Source organism: Ascaphus truei, chromosome 19 (assembly GCF_040206685.1).
Source record: "Ascaphus truei isolate aAscTru1 chromosome 19, aAscTru1.hap1, whole genome shotgun sequence".
Taxonomy (NCBI): Eukaryota; Metazoa; Chordata; class Amphibia; order Anura; family Ascaphidae; genus Ascaphus; species Ascaphus truei.
Window position 1 is genome coordinate 32,987,524 of NC_134501.1, and position 18,585 is coordinate 33,006,108.

The window sequence follows — 18,585 nt, forward strand, 5'->3', positions numbered from 1 at the left end:
CAGCGACATTATTACTGCCATCCGTTTCATTTTGCTTCTACATCTTTAAGTAGAACATTTTTCTTTGCGAGATGCACTTGAGACAGGTGGGGTGACCATGTAAAATGGTTAATGGTTATAAATGACCCTTCCTGGATGTCAGGGAAGCCTTCCCTAGAAAAGTGCACAGCACAGACTTTATAGGAAGGTATTTACTTGCAGAAGGAAAGGGGCCATTTTAGTCCCCGGCTGTAAAAACGTTTAGCAGATGTGCAGATAGAAGACTATGGAACAAGAACTAAAGCAGGGTTGGCAAACTCCTGTCCTCAATGGCCACCAACAGATTAGGGTTTATGGATATCCCTGCTTCAGCACAGGTGGCTCAATCAGTGGCTCAGTCAAAGACTGAGCCACTGATTGAGCCACCTGTGCTGAAGCAGGGATATCCTGAAAACCTGACCTGCTGGGGGGCGCTTGAGGACCGAGTTTGACATCCCTGATCCAAGCGATGACGGCCAAAAAGATCCACACAAAATGTAGTGTCTCCAAACATAATATGCATTTAATGAACGTGAATAGTGATTCTCTTAGCAGATTTGGGAGCCTTAATTAAAAACAAAACAATGCTTTATTGCTATGTAGAACAGGGGCAGGGGGATAAACAATAATAATAATAAAAAAAAAAAAGGATTACAGCTTCAAATTCAGCCCATGAGGATATACAAAGTTATAATTCAGAAGCCTAGTTGTGGATTCGGAACGGTCCCAGTTAACCCCCTTTGCCATCAGAGGGGCTGACCCCCCCGTTGGCACCAAAAGGCCAGGCGACGTTACCATCACCTTCAGCTATTCCACCACGGCGGGACGTACTCCGCGTTGGGTATTCGACCAACATAGGCACACAACGTGGGCGCTTTAGGGAAATGGAAACCCGGGACAGGAGTTAACAGGCGGTTACAAACAGATTGAGCGTGGCGTCAAAAGCACCAAAATAAAGCAGTCTCCCAAGTTACAGACGAGTACAAAGGAAAATCTCCCTTTAGCCCCTTTTGTGAATCAATTGGCTTGAAATAAGCACTGCAGGCACAACAGCAAAGGGATTAGAAGAACTCCCGCTATCGTCTCGGCCCAGTCTCGGCTCGGGGATGGGATGTGCTTTGTTGTGGGACTGAAGGGATGGGATTCGGGGCATTTGTCTCCGTTTCCGCCGCCCTTCCGCCGACATCTTTAGCTCATGCCCGGAGTAACCAGCCCTTGCAGCATAATCATGAGACGCCGGGCAGGTCTGTGTAAGGGGTTGTGAGGCTCGGCTTGGAGGAACTGGAACAGCTTCTGGCGCACTTGGTTCATGACGGTACCCATGTGATCTCGAGTCACTGGATCGCTGTGGTCCAAATGCATCACCGCTTCGTCTAAATAGCTAAAAAAAGAAATGAAACATTACAATACATTAGGGTAGGGGTGGGCAACTCCAGCCCTCAAGGACCATCAACCGGTCAGGTTTTAAGGATATCCCTGCTTCAGCACAGGTGGCTCAATTGATCCACCTGTGCTGTTGCTGGGATATCCAACACTTAGCCTGTTGGTAGCCCTTAAGGACTAGAGTTGGCCACCCCTGCTCGAAGGCCTTCCAATGCCTCGTAGGCTGTCGCAATCCTAATCAGTTACAAAGTGATGAACACTCCTTCCTTTATCATGTGAGAAAGAGTACAGAACATCTAAATGCCCAACAACACTTGTTGCACTGTGGGTCTCTGGTGCAGATCCAAAGTCGTCTTGGGCCCCTGTTCTACATGGAGCCATGTTCTCTGTGCAGGGGAACGTTTTAGTCCCATTTGAATGGATCTGATCTCTGGCACAAGGAAAACTGCTACACAACCCTATTAAAATGGGCTCTCCAAGGGCAGAAGATAATCACCTTTAATTTACCGGCAGACTTGGGAATTAAAATGCACACAGACAGGAAGCTGCCAGTAACCATAACATCGAGGTCAGCGGTAAGGAATAGTTCCTAGGAAGGAAGCTGTCTGGCAGACATACTTAGAGGGCAATAACAAAGCTAAGAGACCTCCCAGATTAGCTTCCTTTCAAAATGGTTTTGAATGCCCAATCTCTACTTTATTAAAACTTGACACACTTTAGAGCGATTCTTTCATTCATTTTTTTTTAATAGGATGTAGTATTTGTTCCTGAGATACTGATCACTAAAAAAAACAGGGATGGATTCAAAGGGATACCAGGGATTCCATGTAAACCACACACAGAGAGAAATGCCTTTAACTTAATGAAGAAGAAATGATTGGGATACAAGGCTGCCATATAACCTGAATTTAGCATCAAGCCATTTTGGACGGGAATCGCCATTTTAACCCCTGCAATAAAATGTCAAGGGCACTGGTAGCCAAGGGGTCAATATATGCAGTGATCTACTTACCGTCTGTAATGAGCAATTAAGAGGTGTTGAAATAATATATGGTGGGGGGGAATAATGCACCGCAGAAAGAAAAATAATAAACTCTGCGTTACAAATACCCGACAAATATTAAGCAAGGCCGGTGAGAGGGCGATAACAAGGAGACGGGGTGCAGCCGGGGTTACACAGCTAAGTGCTGCCATTGTACAAAAATAAACCGGAGATTTTGCTGGGATAAAACCCGTTTTAAGAGGCGCAGTTATTACTCCGGTTATAAATACCTTCCTGGCGTAATCCTTGTCCTTAGCATATTAGGACGGACACTGGCACCGCATCAGATCACTATAAATCCGCTGTGGATTTGTAGGTCATATCACCAGCTGCTATTCAGCAGGCGATAGGGGCTGGCTTCGAAGCGCAGAGGCCCAGTGGTCTTTGTATGCCCCCTGCTGGCTACATGCAGCAAGCCCACATTAGATATCTGATCCCAGTGGGCACAGCCCCCTAACTCCACTAATAGCAGTCACATAGGTTTAAAGCAGCCGTTCACTCCACCCCTCCCTCCTCTCCATGGAACAAACTGCTCCTATTTCTGGACGGGGATAGCATTAGTATGAGAGATGTGCCGTGGAAGGAAACACCGGTACTTCTGTTTTTTAAACTCCCCGCGAGGCCAATGGGAGATTGCAGTGGCCATTGGGTAAGCCAGAGCCACACGGGAGATTGCAGTGGCCATTTTTCCCCCTGCAATGTGCCACTTTTACCGGTATCTCAAGAACCAGAGGTTCCCCTGTCCAAAGTGTACTAAGGGCTGAACCTGGGTGCCCAACATGATCTGTGTCAAATGTGACAGAAGTTAAAAAAAATGTTATTCGTAAACACGGTGAGCGGAGACTTGGAAGGGGTTTGATTTCCTCTAGGTCAGGAGTGGCCAACAGGCCAGGTTATAAGGATATCCCTGCTTCATTACAGGTGGCTCAGTCGCAGAACCTCCGGTGCTGATGAAGGGACTGATAGAGCCACCGATGCCAAAGCAGGGACCAGTTGGACATGACCTGTTGGTGGCCCTGGAGGGCTGCTCTTGTTGAACACAGTGACATCACACAGTGACATCACACAGTAGGGAGCAGTCACAGGAAATGAAACCCCTCCCAAGTGGTCTATACAGGGGTGGCCAACTCCAGTCCTCAAGAGCCACCCACAGGACAAGTTTTAAGGAGCCATCTGTGCTGAAGCAGGGATATCCTTCAAACCTAAATGTTGGTGGTCCTTGAGGACTGCAGTTGGCCACCCCCTTTTAATATATATATATATGTATATGTATATGTGTGTGTCTAGTAAACCCATCGGTTCCCTTTGCTCCTTAGTTAAACATTGGAAATACTTGTTCAAAGTGTTGATCTGCTTTCGGTTACCAATGGCCGTGTTTCTGCGATGGGAAAAGGGCTCATCATGTGCTGGCCAATCCCTGTGCTGTTCCAAGCATTGTCCTGCATGCCGACGGCTATGTGACCGCCAAGTGGTTAGGAGTTCTACGCAACAACTTGAACAGCAATTCAGCACCTACTTTTAAGTAGCCCAAACCCTCCAGAACCAACAGGGAACCACGAAGCTCCAAAAGCAAGAATCAGAGCTGGATCTGCATTAAATGCCATTAATTTAACAGGTATCGGAGCTCAATCGGTGTTATCGAACCTTTGAGGATCCAACCATGTTCCTACAGCATAACCTTTTTTTTGCTGATGTTGGTATTTTTTGTTTCCTGGTGACCATTATATCCAACCCATGACCTTATTTATGGGGGCTTGGTATGCAGAGAACAGAACATACAAAAAGATGTTGGAAAACAGCAGAAGAGTTAGTGACACCCGCAAGAAATTAGCCAGGGCTGGTATCTGCGGTGGTTCAACTTACTTGAGTTTGAGTTCGGTACGAGTGCCGAGGTCAAAGGACAGCTGCTGTATCAGAGAGAGCAGGACTGGCTGAGTGAGGGGACAGGGGGACTGGCCAAACACCTGCTGGGCATCCACCGTCTCACACACGTAAAGGATCAGGTTCAGGTCAGACGCAGTCAGGGCCTGCCAGAGAAACAGGAAATGGTCACAATCCCTTACTGACCAACATGCCGACTCCAGTCAGCTGATGTTTTTTTCCATCCTGGGGATGGATATAGTTTTGAGGATGACCACGGTTACACCCCGATGTAGAACCTATGAAAGACACCGTGGTTACGTACCAATACATAGCAGATGAGGTTTAAACAAACAAAAAAAATGTCCATCAAGTTCAACCCACGCTAAATTTAGACGACGCATGTACTCATCTTATATTTGTATTTACAGTATATTGATCCAGAGGAAGGCAAACAAAACCCCCAGTGACACATTATCCAATGATATCGGATAAGGAAAAAATAAATTCCTTCCCGACTCCAAATAATGGCAATCGGATTAATCCCTGGATCAACATCCTTCCCATGTATACTTATTTGGTATGTCCCTGTATACCTTTCCCATCTAAAAAGATGTCCAACCTTTTTTTGAACAAATCTATTGTATCTGCCATCACAGTCTCCATGGGTAATGAATTCCACATTTTAACTGCCCTTACTGTAAAGAACCCTTTCCTTTGTTGCTGGTGAAATCTCACTTCCTCCAACCTTAACTTGGCCCCGAGTCCTTTGTACTGCCCGTGGGATGAATAGTTCTTTTGAAAGCTCCTTGTATGGACCCTGAATATATTTGTATATAGTTATCATATCCCCTCTTTTCTAATGTAAATAAATCTAAATTAGCTAGTCTCTCCTCATTGAGAGATTTAAAGGTGAATTTCCTCCCACAGACAAACTCCCCTCCCCCCTGGGTCACCAGGAAGGTCCATATGGGACCTAAAACGTTGTATTTCCACTGTTCTTGGCTGTCATATTAAATGGAGAATTGTATTATGAAAGTGTGAGGAGACTTGCACTTTGTACCTCTGTCCCAGAGGAGACCTGCACTTTCTATCTCTGTCCCAGAGGAGACCTGCACTTTGTATCTCTGTCCCAGAGGAGACCTGCACTGTGTATCTCTGTCCCAGAGGAGACCTGCACTTTGTACCTCTGTCCCAGAGGAGACCTGCACTTTGTACCTCTGTCCCAGAGGAGACCTGCACTTTGTACCTCTGTCCTAGAGGAGACCTGCACTTTGTACCTCTGTCCCAGAGGAGACCTGCACTTTGTACATCTGTCCAAGAGGAGAACTGCACTTTGTACATCTGTTAATAATAATAATAATATGTCCCAGAGGAGACCTGCACTTTGTACCTCTGTCCTAGAGGAGACCTGCACTTTGTACCTCTGTCCTAGAGGAGACCTGCACTTTGTACCTCTGTCCCAGAGGAGACCTGCACTTTGTACCTCTGTTAATAATAATAATAATATGTCCCAGAGGAGACCTGCACTTCGTACCTCTGTCCCAGAGGAGACCTGCACTTTGTACCTCTGTTATTATTATTATTATTATTAATAATAATATGTCCCAGAGGAGACCTGCACATTGTACATCTGTCCAAGAGGAGACCTGCACTTTGTACATCTGTTAATAATAATAATATGTCCCAGAGGAGACCTGCACTGTGTACCTCTGTCCCAGAGGAGACCTGCACTGTGTACCTCTGTCCCAGAGGAGACCTGCACTGTGTATCTCTGTCCCAGAGGAGACCTGCACTGTGTATCTCTGTCCGAAAGGAGACCTGCACTTCGTACCTCTGTCCCAGAGGAGACCTGCACTTTGTACCTCTGTTATTATTATTATTATTATTAATAATAATAATAATAATAATATGTCCCAGAGGAGACCTGCACTTTGTACATCTGTCCAAGAGGAGACCTGCACTTTGTACATCTGTTAATAATAATAATATGTCCCAGAGGAGACCTGCACTTTGAAGAATTGGTAGTTTACATAAATACACTGATGGAAAGGGGCCTTGCTCAATCCGAATATATTTGGATAGGTGCAACAGGGGAAATTCCTACATAAACCCTGCGTTTGCACTCCAGAACCAATATAAATAACTCAATAAAACATAACTTTTAATCCTCTATTAAAAACAACCAAAATTATACAATAATATAAAAGTAAACAAACAAAATAAAATCTAATAAAGCGCCCGGGCAGTTTGTCCTGATAACTCCACATTATTTGGCTTTATTAGACCCAGTATGTTCGTAAAAAAAAACAACAACAATATAGGTATCAGAACTGTCTTTCACAGCCCTTAGTAGTGATGTATTGTATCAAAGTTCAGAGATACTTGCAACGGTATCACATCTCAAACACTTCAATGATGGTCGTAAAGAATAGTCCTGTCTAAGTAGGAGTCATCCCCTATATTCAAAGGTAGTGTAATGATAAAATAAATATACGTTGTCCAACAGAAAGAAAGTTACTATTTATCCAATTATCTAATCGTCTGTAATCTACCTAGCTACTTCATTTGAAATCCAACAGAGTATCCAATGAAAGAGCAAATTAAGTTGTTTTTTTAAGGTGTACGGAGGGTGGAGAGGGGATGAGAGTCGTCCCGGAGAGCCCCCAGTGCTCATCAAGACGCCTACCACCTCCTTACCCACCCTACTATGCCACTGCACGATACGTGCTGATGTAATACTACAGCCAACACGTTACACACTCTAAACCCCTCCCTGGGCAACGGGGGGCTGGCTCAAAGTGTGTTAAACTGCGTCTCTGTTGTCACAGTGACCCCCTAGAGATAATGATATCAGTGACCGAATCGCTCAAGGCAGGAATTCAAACCCTAGTTATAATGAGGTTAGTGGAAATAAGGCTATTTTATGCAATAAGCATACCAAACTTGAAGGTAATCTAAAGTGAAAATGTAACCCTTTAACAGTGTGACATCTACTTGAGTGAGGACTTCTTTATGCCAAATATTGTTCCTAATGGTAAAATTAAAGACATCCTTCTAAGATCAGCGTTTCTCACCCAGGTTGCCTCAGAACCCAAGTGTGTTGTGACCCTCTGGCAAGGATGCTGGGGCCCTAGGGGAAACTCTGCTGGCTGCTCATCCTGCGCAGCCTGGAGACGTAGAGGCTGCGATCCGCCTCCTCCCAGTCAGAAGAGAGAGGAGCTTTCCTTCTCTAAACAGTGCACAATGCGCCCGCTGAGCAGCTGACATGGTTTAGGTTTGTTTGAAGGCGGGAGTGAGGAGGGAAGGAGAGCGGGCTTTGTGTGGGGAGGACAATGCGATGGTTTTGTGGGAGTAGGGAGGTTAGTGCTTTGCGTGCGGTGGGGAATATAAGTGTGTGGTGTAAATAAGAGAAGGGAGTGAATTTGGAGTTTACGATTAAGTGTGCTTTGTGAGAAGTGTGGAGTGTGGAGTGTGTTGTGTGACTAAAACAGGGTGTATGACGGGCGAGGGTGACTATGGAGGGCTTCCGCCACTAGTGTTACGTGTAAACGAAATTCAGATGAGTGAGGTCCGAATAGCAGGGGTGCTCCGAGATTGTGAAAGTCCTGTAGCGGTGTCCCTGCTCAAAAAAGGGTGAGAACCAGAATTGTAGATTAACACTTAAGAGTTGTTCGTTCTTATGAAGAATGTTAATACAACATTGTTCAAGATGATAAAAATAAACCTGCTGTAGCTTTATTTTTAGCGGATTTATAATTCAGAAGAAAAAGAATATTCACAATGGAAGAAAAACAATATCTTCGTCGTTCGACTCTGGTGATTCCTTTATATTTTGTATCCATTTGGAACCATTATTAGTGATAAAAAAAAGCTCCTTTCAAGTTCAGATGTTGACATTTGTGACACAAGTAGAAGGATAACAATTAAGAAAGGCAGGGAGACAATCAAAAAGATCAAAGAATATGCTCCTGTTTTATATCCATTCACTGATCATTTTACAGGCTCTGGGGAAGGCTCTCACCCCTCTCCACCCTCACAAGTAATACTTGAAACGGCAAATGAAGCTTTTTTGATTAGAAACGTAATCTCTTGAATTTAAAATTAGGCAGCTAGGTAGAAAAGAGCCGAGAAGCAGATCAACAGTAACTTTCTCTGTTGGAGAACAGATTAATTTTATTACACACTACCCTCGAATATAGGAGATGTCACCATACTTGGACATCTCTATTCTTTACTAAAATCATTGAAGTGTCTTAAGTGTGAAACTTAATGTGAAACAGTTGCAATATGTCTCTGTCCTACGATAAAATATATATCTATAGTAAGGCCTGTGAAAAACTATTTCCAACAAAGTAAATATATTGGACATCTAGAACAGGGGTGCGCAAAGTTTCTGCGCTGTGCCCCCTGCCTGCTCCAGCGCACGCGCCCCCACATCCCTGTGAACTGGCGTCAAATGAAGCCGGGAGTCACGTGACTCCACAGCGTCATTTGACGCGCGTTACTGTGGCGACGCGGCACATGACCCCTCAGCGGACCTCCAGAAGCCGGCTGAATCCCGCTAACATGAGGTTGCAGAGGCGTTGCGCGGTCCCCGGCATTTAATTTAAATGCCTCGGGGAAGAGCGGGGGCCCCTGCAACCGCCGTGCCCCCCGATCTAGAAGATGGCAAACTAAAGGAGTCCTAACTATATTATTTTTTTTTTTACGAACATACTGGGTCTAATAAAGCCAAACATCGTTATTAGATTTTTTTTTTTGCTTGTTTTCCTTTTAGATTACTGTATAAATTGAGTTTTTAATAGAGATTAGAAGTTATGTTTTATTGGAATCATTAATTTTGGATCAGGTTTTGTAGTTTAAAAAACAGACACAAAAAAAAATGTGGATTAGCCATTTACCTAATCTACTCTGTGATCGGCTGTTTGTAATTAGTGTAATTACAGGCACAGACTGTAAAAACAATGCAAAGCATGTGGTTCCTATGCTTTTTTTTCATTTATTTTTTTATTAGAAAACAAATTGTATAATTGAATTTTTTTTTTTTTTTTAAAACAGTTTAATTTCTACATGAGCCCAAATATTTAAATAGGCTTGTAATCTCCATCTAATCTCCTGGTAATCTCCTCTGTGACAGTATCTCAAAGACCCTCATCTGCGAAGATAACATTTAATTCTGATCTTATTTGCAGGACTGTGCCAGACGCCAGAACAAACAGCCGGGGGGGCCCGCGGGGGGAGCCCTTTGGTGCAGGCCGAGTCTTCAATAAAAATGTACATAAAATCAGCAGCTAGGAAATAAACGGGGCGATGCAGTTTAAACGTGAGTTACGCAACCTGCCAGTCAAATGGGATTGCTATGCACGGTGGAGCCCGTTTACCCACATGGAGGGGATTGATCCCGTTTCCAGTGGTAGCGAAGGAAACACTTTCAGAAAAAGCGACTAAGCGAGTATCTCTGGAAGTGCCGTTTTTCTACATTCAGCACACTTGTAACGCCCAAATATCTTGGAAAAGGAGCCGCTTCAAGAAGTTTGGAATCCTACAACTCGCCTCGTGCAATTGCAAGCTCTTCGGGCAGGGGGTCCTTCCCCAATGTTACTGTTGTATGACGCGCTTATTCCCATTATATGTTATATTATTACGTCCCATGTGTTACTGCGGACGTGCTGTGTACATGGCTGGAGCTACATAGTGTGTTTTCATAGACATAGAGCCCTTTAAATTCCACATAATGGCCCTGGTCCTATAGGAAAATGAATCGCTCGCTTTCTATTTCAGATCTGAGCGCCGGCCCTCCACATGTCACGTTCAATACAAACAGTCACCTTGTCAGCCGAAGGCAGGAACGTATCGCCACTAAGCTACAGATAACTTGCACGATATGGGCCGGCAAAGCACTGCCGACTCGTGTGGCAGTGAAGGGGTTAAGGCAGATGACCAAAATCCCATCTCCCTACATAGGCTGTTCCATTGCTCGCTGAAGCAGATTTATGTTATTGGTGTGCAATAACTCTCTTTATTTCCCGTATGGGATGTCCATCAGAGCGCCATCACTTCTACCATTATCAAGACGACGTTGGGACGCTCTGATGTAGCTTTGCAGCAGCATCTCTATTGCGTAGGAATGAAGCAGAAGATCTATGAGACAGAGCGAAAAGAACTTAATCCAGCGCAGCCCCAAACCCCTTCCCGTCAGAGCCCTGCAGCAGAAGCGACAGGCTGCAATGATGTAATGCAGGTCCATAAAAGGTTTGGGATAGCTTTTAATGAGCCAGAGAGTTCTCCCGAGCTCACGCGCAACAACAATTCCGGTGTAGTGTGAAGAGAAGACACGTAATGTCATGGCAAATTCACATGTTAATCCTTGAAAAAGGTATGGACCTACAGTGTACTTCAGGCTAGTAATTTGCAGGAACCAAAAGGAGTGTATACATTGTAAGTTGGAACCTGGGAGTGGTGCGATTTCAAATCCTCCCTATGTTGTAATGAGAAGATAAAGCCGGATCTCCCTCCCCCCTCTGCGTTGAGTTCCATCGATTGCTATGCATGACATTCAATAAAGGGGATGGACAATCTTTCTTAGGCCTCGGGCCTCGCTGAGCCGTGCTCCTACTTTGCCTCGCCTGCTCAATCAGGTGCTTTTTTGTGTCCTGGCAGGCGAGGCAGTGAGCGCGCTTTGGGGGGGGGGGGGGCGAAGGCGTGACGGAGACGTGGCGGGAGGCAGGGCTAGTCTCTCGCTCCCATTGGATGTTTGCGGTCACATGACCGCTCCTTCCGCTCCCCTCAGCGCGAAAAGTTAAAACTGCCTGTCTCCTGAAATTTTCTGAGCCTCCCCACGTGTGCGGAAGCGGCTCCTAAAGCCGCGCTGATTGCAGATGCAGGGAGTAAGTGCATCTGCTCAGCGCGGCTCAGCGGGGTCTGCTTTACCATGTCCCAAGCCTTATGAGGAGAGGCTAGCTAAATTAGATGTATTTACATTAAAAAGAGGCGTCTAAGAGGGGATATGATAACTATATACAAATATATTCGGGGACAATACAAGGAGCTTTCAAAAGAACTATTCATCCCACGGGCAGTACAAAGGACTCGGGGCCATCCCTTAAGGTCGGAGGAAAGGAGATTTCACCAGAAGGAAAGGTTTCTTTACAGTTAGGGCAGTTACAATGTGGAATTCATTACCCATGGAGACTGTGATGGCAGATACAATAGATTTGTTCAATAAAAGGTTGGACATCTTTTTAGATGGGAAAGGTATACAGGGATATACCAAATAAGTATACATGGGAAGGATGTTTATCTAGGGATTAATCCCATTGCCAATTCTTGGAGTCAGGAAGGAATTTCTTTTTCCCCTTATGAGATATCATTGGATGATATGACTCTGGGGATTTTTGTTTGCCTTCCTCTGGATCAATAAGTAAGTATAGATAGAGGATAAAGTATCTGTTGTCTAATTTAGCATAGGTTGAACTTGATGGACCTATGTCTTTTTCAACCTCACCTACCATGTAACTATGTAACTATGTATGTAACATTGTGCATGCTCAAGGCATCCGCGGAAAAGCTTCGATTTCCTCCCCATCCTCCCCAAAATGCTTTATTTTTTAACATCATGGATCAGATGCTAAAATGGTTTTGTGAACCAAGTGGGACTGCCCATTTAAAATTGTGGTTTGAGAACTCTGACACACACAACTATAAAAGGCAGTCTCCGAGCTAGCGCTGCCCCATTGCACCTGCTGCACAGGTCTGTTAAATACCCGTACACACCTGCTGGAAAGCCTGGTTGAGGTGGCCCTGCTGCATTAGCTGCAGGATGTGCGCCTGCTGCGACTGGAAGTCCAGGTGAGAGGAGGGGATGGGTGTCCCCGCCGCGGAGCGCATGGCCTGCATGATACTGGATGTGACCGCTGCCTGCTGCTCCTTCATGGCCTGGTTCACCTCCTCTTTGATGATCCTTTGTACCTGCGTCAGGATGGAATCCTGCATGCTAAACACAGGGCGTGAGCAGGGAGATTAAAAGGGAATCCTGCATGCTAAACACAGGGCGTGAGCAGGGAGATTAGGAGGGAATCCTGCATGCTAAACACAGGGCGTGAGCAGGGAGATTAGGAGGGAATCCTGCATGCTAAACACAGGACGTGAGCAGGGAGATTAGGAGGGAATCCTGCATGCTAAACACTGGGTGTGAGCAGGGAGATTAGGAGGGAATCCTGCATGCTAAACACAGGGCGTGAGCGGTGAGATTAGGAGGGAATCCTGCATGCTAAACACAGGGCGTGAGCAGGGAGATTAGGAGGGAATCCTGCATGCTAAACACAGGGCGTGAGCAGGGAGATTAGGAGGGAATCCTGCATGCTAAACACAGGACGTGAGCAGGGAGATTAGGAGGGAATCCTGCATGCTAAACACAGGGCGTGAGCAGGGAGATTAGGAGGGAATCCTGCATGCTAAACACAGGGCGTGAGCAGGGAGATTAGGAGGGAATCCTGCATGCTAAACACAGGACGTGAGCAGGGAGATTAGGAGGGAATCCTGCATGCTAAACACAGGACGAGAGCAGGGAGATTAGGAGGGAATCCTGCATGCTAAACACAGGGCGTGAGCAGGGAGATTAGGAGGGAATCCTGCATGCTAAACACAGGGCGTGAGCAGGGAGATTAGGAGGGAATCCTGCATGCTAAGCACAGGACGTGAGCAGGGAGATTAGGAGGGAATCCTGCATGCTAAACACAGGGCGTGAGCAGGGAGATTAGGAGGGAATCCTGCATGCTAAACACAGGGCGTGAGCAGGGAGATTAGGAGGGAATCCTGCATGCTAAACACAGGGCGTGAGCAGGGAGATTAGGAGGGAATCCTGCATGCTAAACACAGGGCGTGAGCAGGGAGATTAGGAGGGAATCCTGCATGCTAAACACAGGGCGTGAGCAGGGAGATTAGGAGGGAATCCTGCATGCTAAACACAGGACGTGAGCAGGGAGATTGGGAGGGAATCCTGCATGCTAAACACAGGACGTGAGCAGGGAGATTAGGAGGGAATCCTGCATGCTAAGCACAGGACGTGAGCAGGGAGATTAGGAGGGAATCCTGCATGCTAAACACAGGGCGTGAGCAGGGAGATTAGGAGGGAATCCTGCATGCTAAACACAGGACGTGAGCAGGGAGATTAGGAGGGAATCCTGCATGCTAAACACAGGGCGTGAGCAGGGAGATTAGGAGGGAATCCTGCATGCTAAACACAGGGCGTGAGCAGGGAGATTAGGAGGGAATCCTGCATGCTAAACACAGGGCGTGAGCAGGGAGATTAGGAGGGAATCCTGCATGCTAAACACAGGGTGTGAGCAGGGAGATTAGGAGGGAATCCTGCATGCTAAGAACAGGACAGGACGTGAGCAGGGAGATTAGGAGGGAATCCTGCATGCTAAACACAGGGCGTGAGCAGGGAGATTAGGAGGGAATCCTGCATGCTAAGCACAGGACGTGAGCAGGGAGATTAGGAGGGAATCCTGCATGCTAAACACAGGGCGTGAGCAGGGAGATTAGGAGGGAATCCTGCATGCTAAACACAGGGCGTGAGCAGGGAGATTAGGAGGGAATCCTGCATGCTAAGCACAGGACGTGAGCAGGGAGATTAGGAGGGAATCCTGCATGCTAAACACAGGGCGTGAGCAGGGAGATTAGGAGGGAATCCTGCATGCTAAACACAGGGCGTGAGCAGGGAGATTAGGAGGGAATCCTGCATGCTAAACACAGGGCGTGAGCAGGGAGATTAGGAGGGAATCCTGCATGCTAAACACAGGGCGTGAGCAGGGAGATTAGGAGGGAATCCTGCATGCTAAACACAGGGCGTGAGCAGGGAGATTAGGAGGGAATCCTGCATGCTAAACACAGGGCGTGAGCAGGGAGATTAGGAGGGAATCCTGCATGCTAAACACAGGGTGTGAGCAGGGAGATTAGGAGGGAATCCTGCATGCTAAGCACAGGGCGTGAGCAGGGAGATTAGGAGGGAATCCTGCATGCTAAACACAGGGCGTGAGCAGGGAGATTGGGAGGGAATCCTGCATGCTAAACACAGGACGTGAGCAGGGAGATTGGGAGGGAATCCTGCATGCTAAACACAGGGTTTGAGCAGGGAGATTAGGAGGGAATCCTGCATGCTAAACACAGGGCGTGAGCAGGGTGATAAGGAGGGAATCCTGCATGCTAAACACAGGGCGTGAGCAGGGAGATTAGGAGGGAATCCTGCATGCTAAACACAGGACGTGAGCAGGGAGATTAGGAGGGAATCCTGCATGCTAAACACAGGACGTGAGCAGGGAGATTGGGAGGGAATCCTGCATGCTAAACACAGGGTTTGAGCAGGGAGATTAGGAGGGAATCCTGCATGCTAAACACAGGGCGTGAGCAGGGAGATTAGGAGGGAATCCTGCATGCTAAACACAGGGCGTGAGCAGGGAGATTAGGAGGGAATCCTGCATGCTAAACACAGGGCGTGAGCAGGGAGATTAGGAGGGAATCCTGCATGCTAAACACAGGGCGTGAGCAGGGAGATTAGGAGGGAATCCTGCATGCTAAACACAGGGTGTGAGCGGGGAGATTATGAGGGAATCCTGCATGCTAAACACAGGGCGTGAGCGGTGAGATTAGGAGGGAATCCTGCATGCTAAACACAGGGTGTGAGCAGGGAGATTAGGAGGGAATCCTGCATGCTAAACACAGGGCGTGAGCAGGGAGATTAGGAGGGAATCCTGCATGCTAAACACAGGGCGTGAGCAGGGAGATTAGGAGGGAATCCTGCATGCTAAACACAGGGCGTGAGCAGGGAGATTAGGAGGGAATCCTGAATGCTAAACACAGGGCGTGAGCAGGGAGATTAGGAGGGAATCCTGCATGCTAAACACAGGACAGGGCGTGAGCAGGGAGATTAGGAGGGAATCCTGCATGCTAAACACAGGATGTGAGCAGGGAGATTAGGATGGAATCCTGCATGCTAAGCACAGGGTGTGAGCAGGGAGATTAGGAGGGAATCCTGCATGCTAAACACAGGGCGTGAGCAGGGAGATTAGGAGGGAATCCTGCATGCTAAACACAGGGTGTGAGCAGGGAGATTAGGAGGGAATCCTGCATGCTAAACACAGGGCGTGAGCAGGGAGATTAGGAGGGAATCCTGCATGCTAAACACAGGGCGTGAGCAGGGAGATTAGGAGGGAATCCTGCATGCTAAACACAGGATGTGAGCAGGGAGATTAGGAGGGAATCCTGCATGCTAAACACAGGACGTGAGCAGGGAGATTAGGAGGGAATCCTGCATGCTAAGAACAGGACAGGACGTGAGCAGGGAGATTAGGAGGGAATCCTGCATGCTAAGAACAGGACAGGACGTGAGCAGGGAGATTGGGGCACAGTAGCAAGTAGTTGAATAAGTCATTTTAAACAGCAATTTGGGATCTCAACGATGAGATTAACAGATAAGGGAAGCTTTGTAGCACTAGGCTCTGGGGTAGAGACACAGCACACCTAACAGCTTCCGAATCTTTCCCAGGTTACCCAGGCCTCTGCCCTAAACCATCCCCAGCTATATTCCCTGCTAACGGAACAGATTTCCTTCTAATCCAATCATTCCCCAAAGAACTGCATGTACGTACCAAGTCTAGCAGCCCAATGACAAGTCGGTCAAGAAATGTTGATGAATGGAGCAGCCTCATAGCAGTGGTGGAAAAAATAAACACTAGAGCTCATTTCTAACCTGCTTGGAATAGGGAACTCTGCTGGTTTAGGAGGTACTGGGAGTATCTCAAATTCCAGATACATTGACAGATTTATAACCCACAAAGACAATAATAGTCCCGACTTAATTTCTACATCCCGTACTGATGGATTTAGATCCTAATGCCCAAACGTTACCGCAGCAGAACCATGTACTGGGATGGGTATGGGCACGGGGTATGGGGGTGCCCCTGGATTCTCACTAGTGCCGGAGTGCAGCCAGCTTTTAGATGTGCAGGTGGCTTGCAGGAGGAAAGATGAGGTGTATGCCACTTACTTGCCCACAGCTATGTGTAGCTGATGCTGGACCTCAGTGCGCACGTTGCCGGTCAGGTTGGAGGACAGCTGCTCCGCGGTGCTCTGGAAAGACTCGATCAGCTGCTGGAGCTGTGCCAGAAGGGGGTCTTGCGCTTCTTGCTCCTGAGCCTTTTTAGTTTTCAGGTGGGTTTCCAGCTGTTGCATATCTGTAACATCAGGACATATTACAGGTAGCAGCTCCGACTGGGCTAGTTGGGGCCATCGAAATGGTGGCTTTAAATGTCCCGCAGGCCAATAGGAAGCTGTGACGTCATCCCTCGCGGCTTCATATGGTCCATGTGAACGGGACATTTAAACCTGCGGAGCTGCTACCAGCACCCCCTACGGAGGTCAATATCTCGGGGAGCAGGGGTCCCCGGAGCCGACTAACGCTGTTCAGCTCCGGAGACCCCCTGCTTCCCACCTTGGGGGGGGGGGAAGAAACCATTCATTTTAGGAGCACAGGCTCCTTTAAGGGCCTACCCAGATGAACCATGAGAGATACACAGGGACATCTACATTTGTGTGTGTGTCACATTTTCGTTGTTGTGAAAAGTTGTTCTTATTTTGAGACATACTAATGTAACGTGTTGCCAGTCCACATGTAACCACGGGAATGGGAAGTCTCCTTACACTCTTGGGTGCCTTGCTTGAAGCTGCTATTTATCTGCTGGAACATGGTCTGACAGCCCTTCTCAAAGGCGGGGAGCACAATGCTTTGGAAAGCTTCTCTGTACCCCGATTGGATGGGTACTTGAAGGGCGTCGGCAGCTGCTCGACCAATCGCATCAGTCATATTCTGCCAAGGAACAAAAAGATCAAAGAATTGCTTAATGTGCTTTTTCTTGCATATTATTCGGATACAAACCTGCAGGAAAACATTGTGAGAAATCCTATTTTATCATTTCCTTTCAAAATGCCGACATATGAACCAACATCTGGTACAGTATGCCTGGGCTTAAATACATTTATTTTACTTAAAAAAATCATTTTAAAATAAATTGCATGTTAACATAGGTTTGAAACAAGGGGTTTCCGAAACTGAACCCCGTTAATCGCAGCTCCGGGGACCCCCTGCTTTCAGATACTTCCCTCCAAAGGGGGTACCGGGATTTCAGCCAAATGTAAAGCTCCCGCGTGACGTGGGCCAATAGGAGGACGAACCTCATGACGTCACAGCTTCCTATTGGCCCGCAGGGGGCGGGAGTTTTGAAAATCCGCCATTATGTGATCCCTGCCAGCTGAGCGGCTACTGGCGCCCGCTACGGAGGTATTTCGGGAAATTTAATTGGGGTTCAGCTCCGGAGACCACCCTGTCTCAATCCTATGTTAAGAAATAAAGTGCCTGCTTGGATTGCCTGTAAGTAGCATAGTAACTGCCCCCTCCTGTGTGGCTTCTCATGCAGCAGTGCCCTGGGAACTCCTAACGTAACATTCGGCAATAGAAGGTAATAGGGCAATTGCAGGTTTTAAAGCCTTTAAATTGCGGCAGTCCCTATAGGATCAATGGCAAGGATATGTTTAAGGGGTCACGTCTGGGGGATTATATAGAATATGACACCTATAAGTATTTTGAAATCTTTTGTTAAAGTTTATTTGTAAAAGCACAGTGAGGGGAGACTTGGGAAGAGTCGCACTGCTCCCTCCTGTGTGATGTCACAGTGATGTCACAGTGATTAACAAGAGCAGGAGCGGCCAAGTCCAGTCCTCAAAGGCCACCAACAGGCCAGGTTTTCAGAATGTCCCTGCTTCAGCACAGGTGGCTCAATCAGTCCCAGCTTCAACACACGTGGCTCAATCAACTGAGCCACCTGTGCTGAAGCTGGGATATCCTGAAAGCCTGACCTGTTGGTGGCCCTTGAGGACTGGAGCTGGCCCAGCCTGCAGTAAGGGTACCTGCTTTATGAGGCTTAAATATTTAGTGCCTGTATTTCAAAACGTTTACGTGATTTACATTAAAGTATGTTTTGAAGACAAAAATAATGTGTAAAATGTATTTCTTTAAGGGACAGGATTGTTGGAAGAGTGGAAGGGACACTATGGGTTATCCATCTACTGGGTACAAAAGTGCAGCAAAACAGATTTAAAAAAGAAAACTGCACAGACTTATCAGAGACAATACAGGATCCTGTGCGGCCGAATGCAGCAATTACTTGCTGACCTGTTAATACAAAGGCAATAGGTTTGTTTAGAACAGGGGTGCTCAACTGCAG

General features: G+C 47.0%; 1 protein-coding gene across 1 annotated transcript in view; it reads right to left on the reverse strand.

Annotated features, from left to right (window-relative positions):
* Positions 1-516: 516 nt before the first annotated feature.
* Positions 517-18,585, reverse strand: part of EDC4 (enhancer of mRNA decapping 4) — a 98,893-nt gene continuing 80,824 nt past the window's right edge. The window contains exons 25-29 of the mRNA XM_075577103.1: positions 17,006-17,171; positions 16,353-16,539; positions 12,080-12,299; positions 4,307-4,470; positions 517-1,399 (exon numbers count right to left, since the gene is read on the reverse strand). Coding sequence (XP_075433218.1) covers positions 1,207-1,399; positions 4,307-4,470; positions 12,080-12,299; positions 16,353-16,539; positions 17,006-17,171 — 930 coding nt within the window. The 3' untranslated portion in view covers positions 517-1,206. The remainder of the gene's footprint in view (positions 1,400-4,306; positions 4,471-12,079; positions 12,300-16,352; positions 16,540-17,005; positions 17,172-18,585) is intronic.